Below are 18,022 nucleotides of genomic sequence, written 5' to 3' on the forward strand. Positions count from 1 at the left end.
TCCCCAAACCCAGCAACACAGCATAACCATGATCTTACTGGACAATATATAATCTACATACCCTTCGACCCTCCTGTTGCCTAATACACACCTACCTCATCAGACCACAATACAACCTGTATTTGTTATCAACCGAATTGGCGAACGCCATTACGGTACTATGTAAGCCACATTGAGCCTGCAAATAGGTGGGAAAATGTGGGGTACAAATGTGACAAATAAATAAAATAAACAGACATACACACTATGTTCACCACACATACACATACCGTATGAACATACCATGCCCACATGTATTATACATACACATCATGATCATATGCTCCAGATAAATACATAAGCATGCGTCATTCTGAAACTCCACCATCGAAGGGGAAGGAACCCACACAGACCCTGTATACTGCCTCTTTGCAAATTGGTCTCCATAAGCACAAAAGGACTTGACATATTTACACAATCTTCATGTTTTACCCAACAGCTACTTTCTGGAAACTACAGGCAAAAGATGCATCACAGTAAACAGAGGCAGCAAAATAGGGGTGGGGGGAGAGGTCACCAGGGCCATGGTCCAACCTACTTCTTGTCTCGCATGACATCAGCAATTAAGGAACTCTGGGGGGCTGAGGTGGGGGTTGGTTTATTTGGCCACCTCAACCAAACAGGTGTTAGTTATGCTGCCCTGACACAAAGGATGCCACCCCCTCCCCTAATCCCAGGGAATTGTCAGGTGTTTATGTGATAAATTGCCAAGTGATGACATGTCACCAAACCTACTTCCAAATACAGCAACCACAATTTGCTCACAATCTTTCTAATTGGTTATATAAAAGTTTCTAACAATGACCAGCAGCTTTTCTCTTTCCAGCGATGTCACATGTTGAAGCGGATGTCATGGAGAGACTTTCCTGGCTAGGAAAACACCACGTTTCAATAATACTGGCAAAATAAATTAAGATCACAGTCTATGAGCTCTCGTTATGCTGAGTGCACAGAGAAAGGCTCCGAGGCTAAATGCAGTGTGAGATTACAATAAGCAGCTGAAATCAGACATTGGCAAATATAGCAGGACTCCTGTGGTTCACGCTGCTCATAACCGCAGCAGCAGTGCAGGATTTACACACTGGAGCAGTCTGCTTGTGCTATCAACTCAGCAATTACAAAAAATGAACACACCCACCCCCAATATCCTCAAAATTGAAAGATTTGAACAAGAACAAATAAAATCTATCACAGTAGAAGGACGATGAAATCCCCAAGTATCATGTTACTACCTACCCGTAAGGGTCACCTTGCCTCTCTTCCTCGCCAGCTTCCCTATCACAGCCACCCCCAGTCCTCCAATAACAGGGTGGTGACTTCTCTAGCACAGTCGCTTCCCCATCCCTGCCAACGTTCTGCATCCCTTCAGCCCCCCAATATCAGGGTGCATAGTCCTTCATTGTGTCCAAGGAGGGGTAATATGTATGGTGTTTGGCATCTCTGTCTTATCTCTTAGATACTAAACTGCCCACCCCACCCCAAGTGCAACCTATTCTGTCGCTCTGCAGAGCTGGTGTTGTCTTTTGTCCCTCTCTGGTACAGGCACTGCCTAGGCTCACTGTGACACTGGAGTCATGCTCAGGGAGTCCTCTTCCGGAATCATCTCCAGGTCCTCACTGCGCAGCGCCTGTGTGATGAGGGTTAGCTCTTCAGATAGGGTTTCGAATCGATAAGCCACACGGATATCTGGCACATTGGTTCGACGGATATCGTTTCCCTCTGGCCCTTCCCTGTGGTAATGAGGACCCAGCCAATAACTCTTCACCTGCAGAAGGGGAGAGGGGAAGGGACAGCACATTTGGCTTAGTGTAATTTGAATTTGATGATTTGCCTCCAAATCACAATCTCTAAGTGAATTAGATAAAAACAAGTAAAAAAGGCCCGTTTCTGTTTGAAAGGAAACGGGCGCTAGCAAGGTTTTCCTCTGAGTGTGTATGTTTGAGAGAGTGACTGTGTGAGAGAGGCTTCTGTTCCTGCTGCTGTGCATTCCCCGTGTTGTGCTGATTCGCTGCTCCCTGTATCGTGGCTCCGTCCCTCTCCCTTCTACTGGCCAATCTGGTGTGGGTTGTGTGACATCACTATTACCTACTACAACATGATCCAGACCACCTCCAAGGGATCCATGGTTCCAGGCAGCCTCAGAATGTTGGAGGTGAGAATTATTATATAGGATAATACACAGTAATATATTGTCAGTAGAAATAAACAGTTCAAACTAACAGATTACAATAGCACAATAACTCAATTCAGCGAATAACCAGCTTTTCAGTTAAAAAAAAAACATCACGATAAAAAGAGTGAGCAAATATCCAAAGCAACTGGTGTCTTTTATGGAGAGCAGAAATCTCAGACACCCCTGACTTGATGGCATTTACTAGCTAGACAGAAAGAGCTCATGTGCGGACAGCATTGCAGAGGTGCACCAGGGATATAGGCCACACCCAGTTGAAGTCAGTCCCACCCGGTCAGCAGCAGGTGGCACAAGCCAGTGAGAAGAGAACAAGAATCTGCCCCTCTCCGTGTTACTTTAGGATTCACTAAAACACCAATCCCATCTATGCCAATGAGCTGCACATCATAAGGACCCTTCGGGGCTTGAAAGAAAAGAGGAAGGGGTTTGTGTGACTCATTATCCTACTGTCCACAGAGGACATAAGTACATAAGTACATAAGTAGTGCCATACTGGGAAAGACCAAAGGTCCATCTAGCCCAGCATCCTGTCACCGACAGTGGCCAATCCAGGTCAAGGGCACCTGGCACGCTCCCCAAACGTAAAAACATTCCAGACAAGTTATACCTAAAAATGCGGAATTTTTCCAAGTCCATTTAATAGCGGTCTATGGACTTGTCCTTTAGGAATCTATCTAACCCCTTTTTAAACTCCGTCAAGCTAACCGCCCGTACCACGTTCTCCGGCAACGAATTCCAGAGTCTAATTACACGTTGGGTGAAGAAATATTTTCTCCGATTCGTTTTAAATTTACCACACTGTAGCTTCAACTCATGCCCTCTAGTCCTATTATTTTTGGATAGCGTGAACAGTCGCTTCACATCCACCCGATCCATTCCACTCATTATTTTATACACTTCTATCATATCTCCCCTCAGCCGTCTCTTCTCCAAGCTGAAAAGCCCTAGCCTTCTCAGCCTCTCTTCATAGGAAAGTCGTCCCATCCCCACTATCATTTTCGTCGCCCTTCGCTGTACCTTTTCCAATTCTACTATATCTTTTTTGAGATACGGAGACCAGTACTGAACACAATACTCCAGGTGCGGTCGCACCATGGAGCGATACAACGGCATTATAACATCCGCACACCTGGACTCCATACCCTTCTTAATAACACCCAACATTCTATTCGCTTTCCTAGCTGCAGCAGCACACTGAGCAGAAGGTTTCAGCGTATCATCGACGACGACACCCAGATCCCTTTCTTGATCCGTAACTCCTAACGCGGAACCTTGCAAGACGTAGCTATAATTCGGGTTCCTCTTACCCACATGCATCACTTTGCACTTGTCAACATTGAACTTCATCTGCCACTTGCACGCCCATTCTCCCAGTCTCGCAAGGTCCTCCTGTAATCGTTCACATTCCTCCTGCGACTTGACGACCCTGAATAATTTTGTGTCATCGGCGAATTTAATTACCTCACTAGTTATTGCCATCTCTAGGTCATTTATAAATACATTAAAAAGCAACGGACCCAGCACAGACCCCTGCGGGACCCCACTAACTACCCTCCTCCACTGAGAATACTGGCCACGCAATCCTACTCTCTGCTTCCTATCTTTCAACCAGTTCTTAATCCATAATAATACCCTACCTCCGATTCCATGACTCTGCAATTTCTTCAGGAGTCTTTCGTGCGGCACTTTGTCAAACGCCTTCTGAAAATCCAGATATACAATATCAACCGGCTCCCCATTGTCCACATGTTTGCTTACCCCCTCAAAAAAATGCATTAGATTGGTGAGGCAAGACTTCCCTTCACTAAATCCGTGCTGACTTTGTCTCATCAGTCCATGTTTTTGTATATGCTCTGCAATTTTATTCTTAATAATAGCCTCCACCATCTTGCCCGGCACCGACGTCAGACTCACCGGTCTATAATTTCCCGGATCTCCTCTGGAACCTTTCTTAAAAATCGGAGTAACATTGGCTACCCTCCAGTCTTCCGGTATTACACTCGATTTTAGGGACAGATTGCATATTTCTAACAGTAGCTCCGCAAGTTCATTTTTTTGTTCTATTAATACTCTGGGATGAATACCATCAGGTCCCGGTGATTTACTACTCTTCAGCTTGCTGAACTGACCCATTACATCCTCCAAGGTTACAGAGAATTTGTTTAGTTTCTCCGACTCCCCCGCTTCAAATATTCTTTCCGGCACCGGTGTCCCCCCCAAATCCTCCTCGGTGAAGACCGAAGCAAAGAATTCATTTAATTTCTCCGCTACGGCTTTGTCCTCCTTGATCGCCCCTTTAACACCATTTTCGTCCAGCGGCCCAACCGACTCTTTGGCCGGTTTCCTGCTTTTAATGTATCTAAAAAAGTTTTTACTATGTATTTTTGCTTCCAACGCTAATTTCTTCTCAAAGTCCTTTTTTGCCCTCCTTATCTCCGCTTTGCATTTGGCTTGGCATTCCTTATGATCTATCCTGTTACTTTCAGTTGGTTCTCTTCTCCACTTTCTGAAGGATTGTTTTTTGGCTCTAATGATTTCCTTTATCTTACTGTTTAGCCACGCCGGCTGACGTTTAGTCTTTTTTCCCTTTTTTCTAATACGTGGAATATATTTGTCCTGAACCTCCAGGATGGTGTTTTTAAACAGCATCCACGCCTGATGCAAGTTTTTTACTCTGCGAGCTGCTCCTTTCAGTCTTTTTTTCACCAATTTTCTCATTTTGTCGTAATCACCTTTTCTATAGTTAAACGCTAGCGTACTTGATTTCCTAGTTTCACTTCCTTCAATGCCAATATCAAAACCGATCATATTATGATCACTGTTATCAAGCGGCCCTCGTATCGTTACCCCCTGCACTAGATCATGAGCACCACTAAGGACTAAGTCTAGTATTTTTCCTTCTCTTGTCGGCTCCTGAACTAGCTGTTCCATGAAGCTGTCCTTGATTTCATCAAGAAATCTTATGTCCCTTGCGTGTACAGATGTTACATTACCCCAGTCTATATGCGGGTAATTGAAATCCCCCATTATTATTGTGTTGCCCAGTTTGTTTGCGTCCCTGATTTCCTTTAACATTTCCGCATCCGTCTGTTCGTCCTGGCCAGGCGGACGGTAGTACACTCCTATCACTATCCTTTTCCCCTTTGCACATGGAATTTCAATCCACAGTGATTCCAAGGAGTGTTTTGCTTCCTGCAGAATTTTCAATCTATTTGATTCAAGGCTCTCGTTAATATACAATGCTACCCCTCCACCAATCCGATTCACCCTATCACTACGATATAATTTGTACCCCGGTATGACAGTGTCCCACTGGTTATCCTCCTTCCACCAGGTCTCAGAGATGCCTATTATATCTAATTTTTCACTTAGTGCAATATATTCTAACTCCCCCATCTTATTTCTTAGGCTCCTGGCATTCGCATATAGACATTTCAAACTATGTTTGTTGTTCCTAAGTACATCATGCTTAGTACTTGACAGTATTAATTGGCAATCTTTTGTCTGATTTTTATTGTTATTTAAAGATACCCGATCTACTACAATCTCTTTTGCAACCTCACTATCAGGATACTCTATCTTCCCTGTTATGGTGATATCTTTGAAAGATACCTTATCCCAAACCATGCTCTTTTGAGCGACTGTCGGCCTTCCCCCCATTTCTAGTTTAAAAGCTGCTCTATCTCCTTCTTAAACGCCGATGCCAGCAGCCTGGTCCCACTCTGGTTAAGATGGAGCCCATCCTTTCGGAATAGGCTCCCCCTTCCCCAGAATGTTGCCCAGTTCCTAACAAATCTAAAGCCCTCCTCCCTGCACCATCGTCTCATCCACGCATTGAGACTCTGGAGCTCTGCCTGTCTCTTGGGCCCTGCGCGTGGCACAGGTAGCATTTCAGAAAATGCTACCCTGGAGGATCTGGATTTCAGCTTTCTACCTAAGAGCCTAAATTTTGCTTCCAGAACCTCTCTCCCACATTTTCCTATGTCATTGGTACCCACATGTACCAAGACAGCGGACTCCTCCCCAGCACTATCTAGAATCCTATCTAGGTGACACGTGAGGTCCGCCACCTTCGCACCAGGCAGGCAAGTCACCAGGCGATCCTCACGTCCACCAGCCACCCAGCTATCTATATGCCTAATGATCGAATCACCAAGTACAACAGCTGTCCTAACCTTTCCCTCCCGGGCAACATTTGGAGATATATCCTCGGTGCGAAAGGATAATACATCCCCTGGTGGGCAGGTCCTGGCTACAGGAGTACTTCCTACTTCACCAGGGTGATGCTCTCCTTCTAGGAGACCTCCCTCCTCCAAGGTAGCACAGGGGCTACCTGACTGGAGGTGGGACTTCTCTACAACATCCCTGTAGGTCTCCTCTATGTACCTCTCTGTCTCCCTCAGCTCCATCAAGTCTGCTACTCTAGCCTCAAGGGAACGGACACGTTCTCTGAGAGCTAGGAGCTCTTTGCATCGGGCACACACATATGACACCTCACCAATTGGGAGATAATCATACATGTGACACTCAATGCAAAAGACTGGATAGCACCCCTCTCGCTGCTGGACTGCTGACTCCATCTTAGTGTTTTTTGAGTTTTTCCGTAATTTAAAACTTGCTAAAGTATTAAGGATATCAGCCTATCACTAACTTACAGTTCCTCCTTTAAACCCCAATCTTCAGTTCCGAAAGCACAAGCAAAATTTGTTCACTTACCAGAGAAATATCCTCTTCTCCCAGAACTTATTAGAAGGAAAGCTTTCTCGCGCCGTTAGGCGCGTGGCACCTTGAGCAGAGGCCCCGAGAGGATCGGAACGGACCTGGGAGTCACTCTGGCGAAGGCTCCGAGGATATGCAGATGAGCTGCAAGTCCTCCACGGCACCTGAGAAGGCAACCGGTGGGAGAGCTGGGCACCCCTCAACCAAGAAAAGGCTTACCAGGGGTTAGGCCGAAGCCAGCATTCCTCCCCCTGAGGGTCACCTGATCCTGGCTAAGAAGTACCTGGTAGCTCTGGGTAGGTGGAGCGAAAGCCCTGGGTAACTGTGGCGAAGGCCCTGGGAAGGTCGGGGTGGATTTGGGAGTCACCCCGGATGCAGCTGTGAGGATATGCAGAACGCTGCAAGTCCTCCACAGCACCTGGTAGGAGCACTGTGCACCTTGAGCAGAGGCCCCGAGTGGATCGGAACGGACCTGGGAGTCACTCTGGCGAAGGCTCCGAGGATATGCAGATGAGCTGCAAGTCCTCCACGGCACCTGAGAAGGCAACCGGTGGGAGACCAGCAACAGGGAAGCAATTCTCAGGCCAGTTATCAGCTGGTGGCGATCAGTGTTTCTTGAAACACTGTCCATCGCTGGCTAAATCTGCCCTATCCAGGCAGCAGCAGTGAACACTCGGGACTTCAGTGGCGTCCAGAAGTTTTTATTTATTTTAAAAATCTTATATCTCAGCCATCTACAGCTCTAGGTGGCTTACAAAGAAAACATGCATAATGAGTTATGGGGAATGGCCGAAACTCAGTGCTGTAGCCATCACTGTGAATATCAGGCCCTTGTGTGCGTTTGATTCATTGTTACTTGTAGTCCTCTCATTCTGCCTATTGTGTATGTGATTCATTGTTTCTTATACTCCTGGTCTTTTCTCTTTTGTGTGTATATGATACATTGTTACTTACATTCTTCCTGTGTTTGTCCTGATTTTCTGCTGAACTTCATTTTTCCTCTCTTCCTTTTTTATATGTAGATGTTTGTCTAGTATTTCCCCCCGTTTTTATTCTTTTATTATAGACTACTTAGATGTTATCTGATGTGCGGTATATGAAATAAATACAAACTATGAAGTAGGAAATAAATTCCGCATTTTATCTGAAAGTAAGATTGGAACATATTTTGCCATGAGGAGAATAACTCCTGAAGATGATTCTGGAATAAAGGTTACCTTGTGAGAGAAACCACTCATGAGGACACTGTTCCGAGCCAACTCGCACATGTCACAGGAGCTGAGCTTCCAGACCTGGGTAGCAATGCTGTATTCCTCCATCAAAGGCTCCTACGGAAATTACCAGAAGGCTTTCATTTAATGTATTATAAGTCACACTATCTGTAAGTTAGGATAAGGTGGATTACAGCAGTGTAAAAACTAAAAACCACCCTCCTCGCCCTGGCCAACATACCCCAACATCTAACAGAGGAACCCAAGCAGGGGAGGCTGTCCTCGACCCCTGACAAGTTTTTTTTTTTTAATGCAGGTTTTCAATCACTTTTGGAAAGTTAAATAATTCATGCCTCTCTCCAGATTTAATGGTTCCACAAGTGTGGGACAACCGCTGTAAATGCTACTTATAACTCTCCTCAACTTTTAGCCCTGAAATTGCCAACTGAGTGGTTTGACTTCATTGCAGAGCTCTTACTCAGACAAAACACTGAACCTGAGAAACCTAATCCACCCCCGCCCCCCCCCCCCCCCCAAGATTTATCGGGGCCAGCAGGGAGCTGGGGGAGGCATGTGCTGTACATCCTCCTTCCTGCCTCTAGCAGGCGCTAAGCTCCCATCACTTCTGTATCATTGTAGGATGGGGTGTTCTCTTATGTGTTCGTTAGGTGTGTTTTGTATAAATCTGTGCTCCATAAGATGGTGGACCACCGTGTAACTCCCAAGATGCCTGCCTTTCTTTCTGTGGAGCACAGTTTGCCCAACTCTGTAAAACAGCAAGGTAAGGTCAGACAGCAATCCAGCAGAAGTTCTTACGTTTACATTCCACTTGCAAGCACAGCAACAGGGAGGGGTGAAGGAGGTGAAACAAGCCCTAGGGCTTTTTTTGAGGGGGTACTTGGGGGTACTGAGTACCGGCACCTTTTCCACTGGCTGCTAAAATTGACCCATGGTCCCCAAGTTTTAGTGAAAGAGCTCAGGCTCTACACACCAATTTTGCCCTGTCATAGGTTCTGTGACTGGTTGCAGGGGGCCTGGCTATTGTGGGGAGGGTCCCTTAGTGATTCCCCCCACCCCTGAAGGGTGGCCTAGCATTTGAGTACTGGCACCTTTTTCACTAGAAAAAGTGCACTGGGACTAGCACAGATTTGTGGTTGGAGGTCATGAGACTGGTTTTGCAGGAGTAAGTAAAGCCAGATGTTGTTTTTAGATAAGAGAGGCATCAGCAGACAGCAGAGGACATGAGGATGGTCACGTGAGGCTGGTCTACTTCCTCACACAGGAAGAGACGCATTTGCATGTACTACTTATGAATTGTAACTGACAAAACAGCAATTAGATGTCTATTTTCCTATATGTAATAAGTAAGCTTTTATGATATATTTAAGATTGGCTAGTGGTGTATCTCTTGCTATGATCTTTAGTCCAAATTATTTTATCCAGGGAATAAGTGTCTGAAACTAGACTTGCATCTTGCAGCCTGTTTAATAAAGAGTCATAGGTATAGGGCTAAACAGTTTCTGTCTGACTGGTCCTGCTGGAGCCATCACAGAGTGCAGGGGTTTATCTACCCTGCTTTGGGTCAGAATCTGTGTTATTCATGTATCCATGTTGACTCATCCTTTTCCTCCTCTGCCATCCATGGCTGAAAGACAAATTTAAACTGCAGGGTTGTAAGGTGTCCCACATGGTTCAAAAGGCACAGTTGATCTTAGGCAGCCGAGGAGGACTAAAACTAAATTCCTAATACTTACTAATCCTCATCATCCTATAACTTTAAAACATTTACAACTGCAAACACTACTTATTCCCTTGACTCAACTATGAAAATCCTAGGAGTCACATTCGATCAATTTCTCATCCTTGATAACCAAGTTTCTAAAGTGACATCAAACGTCTTCAATTCATTATGGAAACTAAAGAGACTAAGACCATTCTTCACAAAACCAGTCTTTTGTACCTTAGTTCAATCCTTAGTCCTAACAAAATTCCACTACTGTAACTCTATCTACGCAAGACTTAAAGGCGGACTTCTCAAAAAATTACATACCGCCCAAAACACTGCTGCACGTCTCATATATAGATCACCGTGCTTTGCCAAAACAACTTCTCTTTTGTACGGTTCGCATTGACTATCAACAAAAGATAGAATATAATTTAAGTATTGCATTTTCATTAACCAAATTTTGTTTGGTTTGGTGCCATCTTATATGAACAACCTCATTGAATTATCTTCTCACAAAGCCTCTACATCATCCAGAGAATATCTTACCATACATTTCCCTAATTGCAAGAATGTGACATGTAAAACAATTCATACTGCTAATTTCTCAAATCAAGGCACCAAAATTTGGAACTCTCTACCAAAAAATATTACATGCACTACCGAAAACAAATTTCTTCAGTTCAGCCTATGAAGATACCAGAATTTCTATGTAATAAAACCCAATTACGTTCCCTTACCCCGTCTTCCACAAATTCCATCCAGTCTCAGTTAATTACGTCCTTACACAATTCTTCAGGTTATAACTTGAATACCCAGTTTAAGTCACAGAGAGGCATATTTTCAAAGCACTATGGAACTTTGGAAGGCTAAGTGCTTTGAAAATATGCCTCTAAGTATTACCTTTTTCCAGTTATACCTACTCTTATCAAGTTTATTGTTATACCACTTCATGATGTATTTTATAATATACAGTATTTCATGATGTTTCTTATCATGTAGTTTACTTGCTTGTTAATCAACATGTACATGTTTACTAAAAGTACATAAGTACATAAGCATCGCCATGCTGGGACAGACCAAGGGTCCATCGAGCCCAGCACCCTGTCTCCGACAGCAGCCAAAAGAACAAATAATTTGTCCCGCCCATCCCAGAAATAGTGGATTTTTCCCACGTCCATTCAATAACATTCTATTGCCTTTTCCTCCAGGAAGCCGCCCAACCCTTTTAAAAAGTCTGCTAAGACAACTGCCTTAACCACTTTTTCCAGCAACGAATTCCAGACTCTAACTATGCGTTCAGTGAAGAAAAATGTCCTCCGATTCGTTCTAAATTTACTACACTGCAGCTTCATCGCATGCCCCCTTGTCCTAGTATTTTTGGAAAGTGTAAACAGATGCTCCACATCGACCCTTTCCATTCCACTCATTATCTTATAGACCTCTATCATATCTCCCCTCAGCTGCCTTTTCTCCAAGCTGAAGAGCCCCAGCCTCTTCAGCCTATCCTGATAGGGAAGTCGTCCCATCCTTGTCGCCCTTCTCTGCATCTTTTCTAAATTCCACTATATCTTTTTTGAGGTGCGGCGACCAGAATTGCACATAATACTCGAGGTGCGGTCGCACCATGGAGCGATACAATGGCAGAATAATATCCTCATTTTTGTTTTCCATCCCTTTCCTAATAATACCCAACATTCTATTTGCTTTCCTAGCTGCAGCAGCACATTGAGCAGAAGGTTTCAACGTATCATCAACAATGACACCTGGATCCCTTTCTTGGTCCGTGACTCCTAACGCTGAACCCTGCACGACGTAGCTATAGTTTGGGTTCCTCTTTCCCACATTCATCACTTTGCACTTTTTCACATTAAACATCATCTGCCATTTAGATGCCCAGTCTCGTAAGGTCCTCTTGTAATTCTTCACAATCTTCCTGCGATTTGACGACTTTGAATAACTTTGTGTCATCAGCAAATTTGATTACCTCACTAGTTACCCCCATCTCTAGGTCATTTATGAATATGTTAAAAAGCAGAGGTCCCAGCACAGATTCCTGAGGGACCCCACTACCCTTCTCCATTGCGAATATTGAGCTTTTAACCCTACTCTCTGTTTCCTATTTTTCAACCAGTTTTTAACCCACAGTAAGACACTACCTCCGATCCAATGTCCCTCTAATTTCCTCTGTAGTCTTTCATGAGGGAGTTTATCAAACGCCTTCTGAAAATCTAGATACACAATATCAACTGGCTCACCTTTGTCCACATGTTTGTTCACCCCTTCAAAGAAATGCAGCAGATTGGTGAGGCAAGACTTCCCTTCACTAAATCCATGTTGACTTTGTCCCATTAGTCCATGCTTTTGAATGTGCTCTGTAATTTTGTTCTTGATAATAGTCTCTACCATTTTGCCCAGCACCAACGTCAGACTCACCGGTCTATAATTTCCTGGATCTCCTCTGGAACCTTTTTAAAATATTGGCGTTACATTGGCCACCCTCCAATCTTCCGGTACCACGCTCGATTTTAAGGATAAATTACAAATCACTAACAGTAGCTCTACCAGCTCATTTTTTAGTTCTATCAGTACCCTGGGATCAATACCATTTGGTCCTGAAGATTTGCTACTCTTCAGTTTGCCGAACTGCTCCATTAAGTCTTTTAGGTTTACAGATATTTCATTAAGTTTTTCCGACTCGTCAGCCTCGAATACCCTGTCCAGCACCGGTATCCCTCCCAAATCTTCCTCGGTGAAGACTGAGGCAAAGAACTCATTTAGTTTTTCTGCTATTTCTTTGATCAACCCTTTTACACCCCAGGCATCCAGTGGGCCAACTTATTCTTTTGCCGGCTTCCTGCTTTTAATGTATCTAACGCTATCTTCCTTTCAAAATCCCTCTTTGCCTTTCTTATCAGCGCTTTGCATCTGACTTGACATTCCTAATTTCTAATTCTCATGTAAGCCACATTGAACCAGAGTTCCTCTTGAGCTAATGCTGGATATGTCATAAATAAATAAATAAATAAATGTAACGGGTATCCTCCTCCTCCTGGCTGATCAGGGAGGGGGAGAAGGAAGAAAAGAGGGCGAGAGAGAGCCATGAGAGTATGTCTGCTGCGGGGAGGGGGGCTGAGAGAAAGCTATGGTGGTGTGAAGAGAGATCTATGAGTGTGTGTGTTAGGGGTAGGGAGTTTCAGAATTGATAATGAGTGTGACTTTTGGGCAGACTGGATGGACTGTTCAGGTCTTTATCTGCCGCCATCTACTACGTTATGTGCCCAGTCTGTACAAAGATGGCCTTCCAAAACTCTTGAATTCTAATGCATTCCCACTACACGTGAAAGAAAGTGCCCTTACCCTCTGCAGTAGGATGGGTGTAAGACTCCTTCCTGCCTTACATAACATGTAAGGTTTTACCAACTGAACAGGATCACAGTTTTAAACCTGAAAAGATTCTAGTCCTTGTTGGACTGGGCTGGAAGTGGAAACCAACCTCACACCTCAGCAGTTCTGTGCTCACCTTAGTGAAGTGGAACTGCAGTGGGTCATCTGTAGAAAGGGACACCATCAGCCCCCGTGACAGGAAGTCAGGCAAGGGATTGCGATGGTAACTTAGGAACAAGCTATTGTTGCTGAGAGGAGACATTGCAATGCCAATCTGGGCCAGGTAGTAGAGATACTGAAGAACTGGAGCCTGTTGGGAATAACAAAGACTAAATCAACCTTGGCCCAGTCAGGGTCGACACAAATATCAGCCTCTGTCCCTATCTGAACTTCAGTCTTACCTTTCGCAATAGCAGTCCATGAGAGATATTTTCAGAAAGCATAAATCCAGACACTAAATGGTGGATGGGTCCAGCTTCGCCACAATGAGGCCGCAGAACAAAGGTATGAAATCCCCTCTTCCTAAAAACAGTACCAAACCAAGTATTAGAGGGCATTCAGGTTAAGTGTATAATGGTATTATACTCAGACATTTCAGTGGATAATAGTATGAGGGAATCGCACCCAAGAATTTCGGGAGTAACAGTGTGATAGCATTGTACCCAAATGTTTCAGTGTTCTCGTAGTAACAGTGTGACAGGATCACACCCAAATATTTCACTGTACTCTGAGTAACAGTGTGATAGCAGCACACCCAAATGTTTCAGTGTATTTGAGATGCTGAACTGAGCTTGCACGCTGCATTAGTGGTTGAACGAGCGGGGACTCACGCTGGACATCTCTTCAGCTGATGGGGCATCTGCATCCCTGTGACAAAACAGTGGGTTTGTAAGCCTGTAAACTGTACTTATCATTTCTTGAAATGTATTTCTCTAGTTTGGCCAGTAGGTGGTGGATGGACCGTGTAGGTCTTTTTCTGCCGTCATCTACTATGTTATTATATATGTTATGTTTAAAGCTGTTAAAGAAATGACCTTTCCTTCTTTAGTTTAACACAAAGAGGAAGTAACCTGCAATGATGTGGCCAGCTACTTTTAAAAAGTGTTGTTCTGGGCTCTGATTGGCTCAGGTGCTCAAATTCAGTCAGGAAATACTGGATTTTTCTCCAGTCTCAGTTTGCAAGTAGAGAGATCTGACGAAGAAGAGCAACCTTCGAAAGCTAATCAAGAAATGTATTAAGTTATGTCCAATAAAAAAGGTATCATCTTATTTTCTTTTCCATGTTTTATTTTGTTTGATTTCTATTGATAACCTTTAAGAGTGGACTAACACGGCTACCACACCTCTCTACAAGTAGAGAGAGAAAGACCTCTTTATTGAGACCCTGTGAGCAGTTATATTCTTTAGCCTGAGAGCAGCTATATTTCCTATACTTCTCAGGCACTATACAGGTAGTGATAAAATGCTTAGATAATTTTGTTATTGATCCTTATTCAGTTACCTGTTATTTTCTATCTGTTTTTATAGTTCACTGTTCAATATTTTTATGAAAATAAACATAATTGTTTATTGACTCTTGATGTCCCGGACTAAGAATCCTGGGACCCAGTCGGTGGGAGGAGGGTGATAGTACAGAGCACAAGCAGCAAGTACAGGTGAACCATAGGCGTTCCGTCACAATCTCCACCAGGAAAGGTATGGTTGTGGGAAAGAGAATATTTGGCCTCCTCAGTCCACCTCTGGGCTTTCTCTCCCTAAAATGGACATCTGGCTATGCCTCTGGTGGTAAGTAAATTAATGGAAATGCTTTAAAAAGAGAGAATAGTTAAGTTTCTGGTATCCAATGGATTACAGACCCAAGGCAACATGGTGTCACTAGAGGAAGGTCTTGTCAGACAAATCTGATTAATTTCTTTGACTGGGTGACCAGAAAGTTGGATCAATGGAGTGTACTCGATTTGGTATTTATAAATGACCTAGAGATGGGAATAACTAGTGAGGTAATTAAATTCGCCGATGACACAAAATTATTCAGGGTCGTCAAGTCGCAGGAGGAATGTGAACGATTACAGGAGGACCTTGCGAGACTGGGAGAATGGGCGTGCAAGTGGCAGATGAAGTTCAATGTTGACAAGTGCAAAGTGATGCATGTGGGTAAGAGGAACCCGAATTATAGCTACGTCTTGCAAGGTTCCGCGTTAGGAGTTACGGATCAAGAAAGGGATCTGGGTGTCATCGTCGATGATACGCTGAAACCTTCTGCTCAGTGTGCTGCTGCGGCTAGGAAAGCGAATAGAATGTTGGGTGTTATTAAGAAGGGTATGGAGTCCAGGTGTGCGGATGTTATAATGCCGTTGTATCGCTCCATGGTGCGACCGCACCTGGAGTATTGTGTTCAGTACTGGTCTCCGTATCTCAAAAAAGATATAGTAGAATTGGAAAAGGTACAGCGAAGGGCGACGAAAATGATAGTGGGGATGGGACGACTTTCCTATGAAGAGAGGCTGAGAAGGCTAGGGCTTTTCAGCTTGGAGAAGAGACGGCTGAGGGGAGATATGATAGAAGTGTATAAAATAATGAGTGGAATGGATCGGGTGGATGTGAAGCGACTGTTCACGCTATCCAAAAATACTAGGACTAGAGGGCATGAGTTGAAGCTACAGTGTGGTAAATTTAAAACGAATCGGAGAAAATTTTTCTTCACCCAACGTGTAATTAGACTCTGGAATTCATTGCCGGAGAACGTGGTACGGGCGGTTAGCTTGACGGAGTTTAAAAAGGGGTTAGATAGATTCCTAAAGGACAAGTCCATAGACCGCTATTAAATGGACTGGAAAAATTCCTCATTTTTAGGTACAACTTGTCTGGAATGTTTTTACGTTTGGGGAGCGTGCCAGGTGCCCTTGACCTGGATTGGCCACTGTCGGTGACAGGATGCTGGGCTAGATGGACCTTTGGTCTTTCCCAGTATGGCACTACTTATGTACTTATGTACTTATGGTGTGTTTAAATTTTAGCAAAGCCTTTCACACGGTTGTGTACAGACGACTAATAAATAAACTGAGTGACCTCAATATGGGCCCTAAAGTGACTGACTGGGTTAGGAAGTGGTTAACTGGAAGACAATGGAGGGTAAATGGAGCTCATTCTGAGGAAAAGGATGTTAACAGTTGTGTGCTACAAGGTTCGGTTCTTGGGTTGATTCTTCTAAACATTTTTCATACTCTGGGAAACAGTGTGATGTCATCACACTGTTCCCCAGTGGAGTGGAGGAGTGGCCTAGTGGTTAGGGTGGTGGACTTTGGTCCTGGGGAACTGAGTTTGACTCCTACTTCAGGCACAGGCAGCTCCTTGTGACTCTGGGCAAGTCACTTAACCCTCCATTGCCCCATGTAAGCCGCATTGAGCCTGCCATGAATGGGAAAGCGCAGGGTACAAATGTAATAAAAATAAAATAAAAACCACACCCAAGTATTTCAGTGTATTCTGAATAATCATAAGACAGCATCATACTTAGGCATTTCAGTGCACTCTGAGTAACAGTGTGAGGGAATCGCACCAAGGTACTCTGGTATAACAGTGCGACAGCATTACAGTCAGGCATTTCAGTGTACTCTGGCTAAGAACCTGATGGCGTTACTCGCAGGCACTGCAAGGCATTTTGGTTGATTAGTTAAATGTACCACAGACATGTCACTGGAGAATTTGGCCATCAGATGCCCATCTCTTACCTACGTAGATGATTAAGAACAGTCATATTTCCATACATGTAGTACAGGTAATACGAATATGGTGGGTTATCCTCCTCCATCCATTGCTCAGGTAACAGACTATCCAGGTTGAAGATATGATGCTCTGGTTTAGATTCATCATCCACACTGTCAAAGCCATCCACCTGCACAGCCAACATTGTGGACCAAAAAATGAGAAAAGTAATATCAGTGGCTCATCCACTGAACAAAACAGGCTGAGACCCACCTATACATCAAGGCAGGAGCAAACTCATGTATAGAGAGATCCACCAATACCAACGAAAGGCTGAGAGACTCATCCACAGGTAAAAACAGCCTGAGACCCCCCCTACAGACAGATCCACCTATACCCAAAGAAAGCTTGAAAGACTTATCCATAGGTGAAAACAGGCTGAAACCCACCTACAGACAGATCCACCTATACCCAAAGAAAGCTTGAAAGACTTATCCATAGGTGAAAACAGGCTGAAACCCACCTACAGGCAGATCCACCTATACCCAAAGAAAGCTTGAAAGACTTATCCATAGGTGAAAACAGGCTGAAACCCACCTACAGGCAGATCCACCATAGGCCAAGACAGACAGAGACACCCACCCATGGACAGATCCACACACAGATCTGCCCAAAAACAGTTCCACCCACATCCAAAAAAAGTAGCAAGACCCACTCACAGGCCCAGATTTCTGTATAGACTGATCCACCCCATGGCAAGAAGAGAAACTTACCCACAGGCCAAGACAGACACAGTGTTGGAGATACAGCTTTTAAGATTGTTGTAGATGTCCGGGTCTTGCCACTTACTCAGATGCAGCAAGACCCAGACAAATGCAACAATCATGACGCCACTCGCAGAAGCCTAAGAGAACGTAAAGCTTTTATGCTTGCTGCTTATGACTTTCAACTTCATTTTGGCTCCTAAGACTCCATAGTGTAACAACAAATGGACTATTAAACTTTATGTACTGAAGAAAAATATTTGGGGGCTGAGGGAAGGAAGAA

At 44.2% G+C, this 18,022-nt stretch overlaps 1 protein-coding gene across 1 annotated transcript in view; it reads right to left on the minus strand.

The window, feature by feature from the left end:
- Positions 1–241: 241 nt before the first annotated feature.
- AMPD2 (adenosine monophosphate deaminase 2) overlaps positions 242–18,022 on the minus strand; it is a 75,091-nt gene continuing 57,310 nt past the window's right edge. The window contains exons 14-18 of the mRNA XM_030220528.1: positions 17,002–17,165; positions 13,672–13,792; positions 13,407–13,580; positions 8,167–8,277; positions 242–1,804 (exon numbers count right to left, since the gene is read on the minus strand). Coding sequence (XP_030076388.1) covers positions 1,595–1,804; positions 8,167–8,277; positions 13,407–13,580; positions 13,672–13,792; positions 17,002–17,165 — 780 coding nt within the window. The 3' untranslated portion in view covers positions 242–1,594. The remainder of the gene's footprint in view (positions 1,805–8,166; positions 8,278–13,406; positions 13,581–13,671; positions 13,793–17,001; positions 17,166–18,022) is intronic.

Source organism: Microcaecilia unicolor, chromosome 12 (assembly GCF_901765095.1).
Source record: "Microcaecilia unicolor chromosome 12, aMicUni1.1, whole genome shotgun sequence".
In the NCBI taxonomy this organism is placed as follows: domain Eukaryota; kingdom Metazoa; phylum Chordata; class Amphibia; order Gymnophiona; family Siphonopidae; genus Microcaecilia; species Microcaecilia unicolor.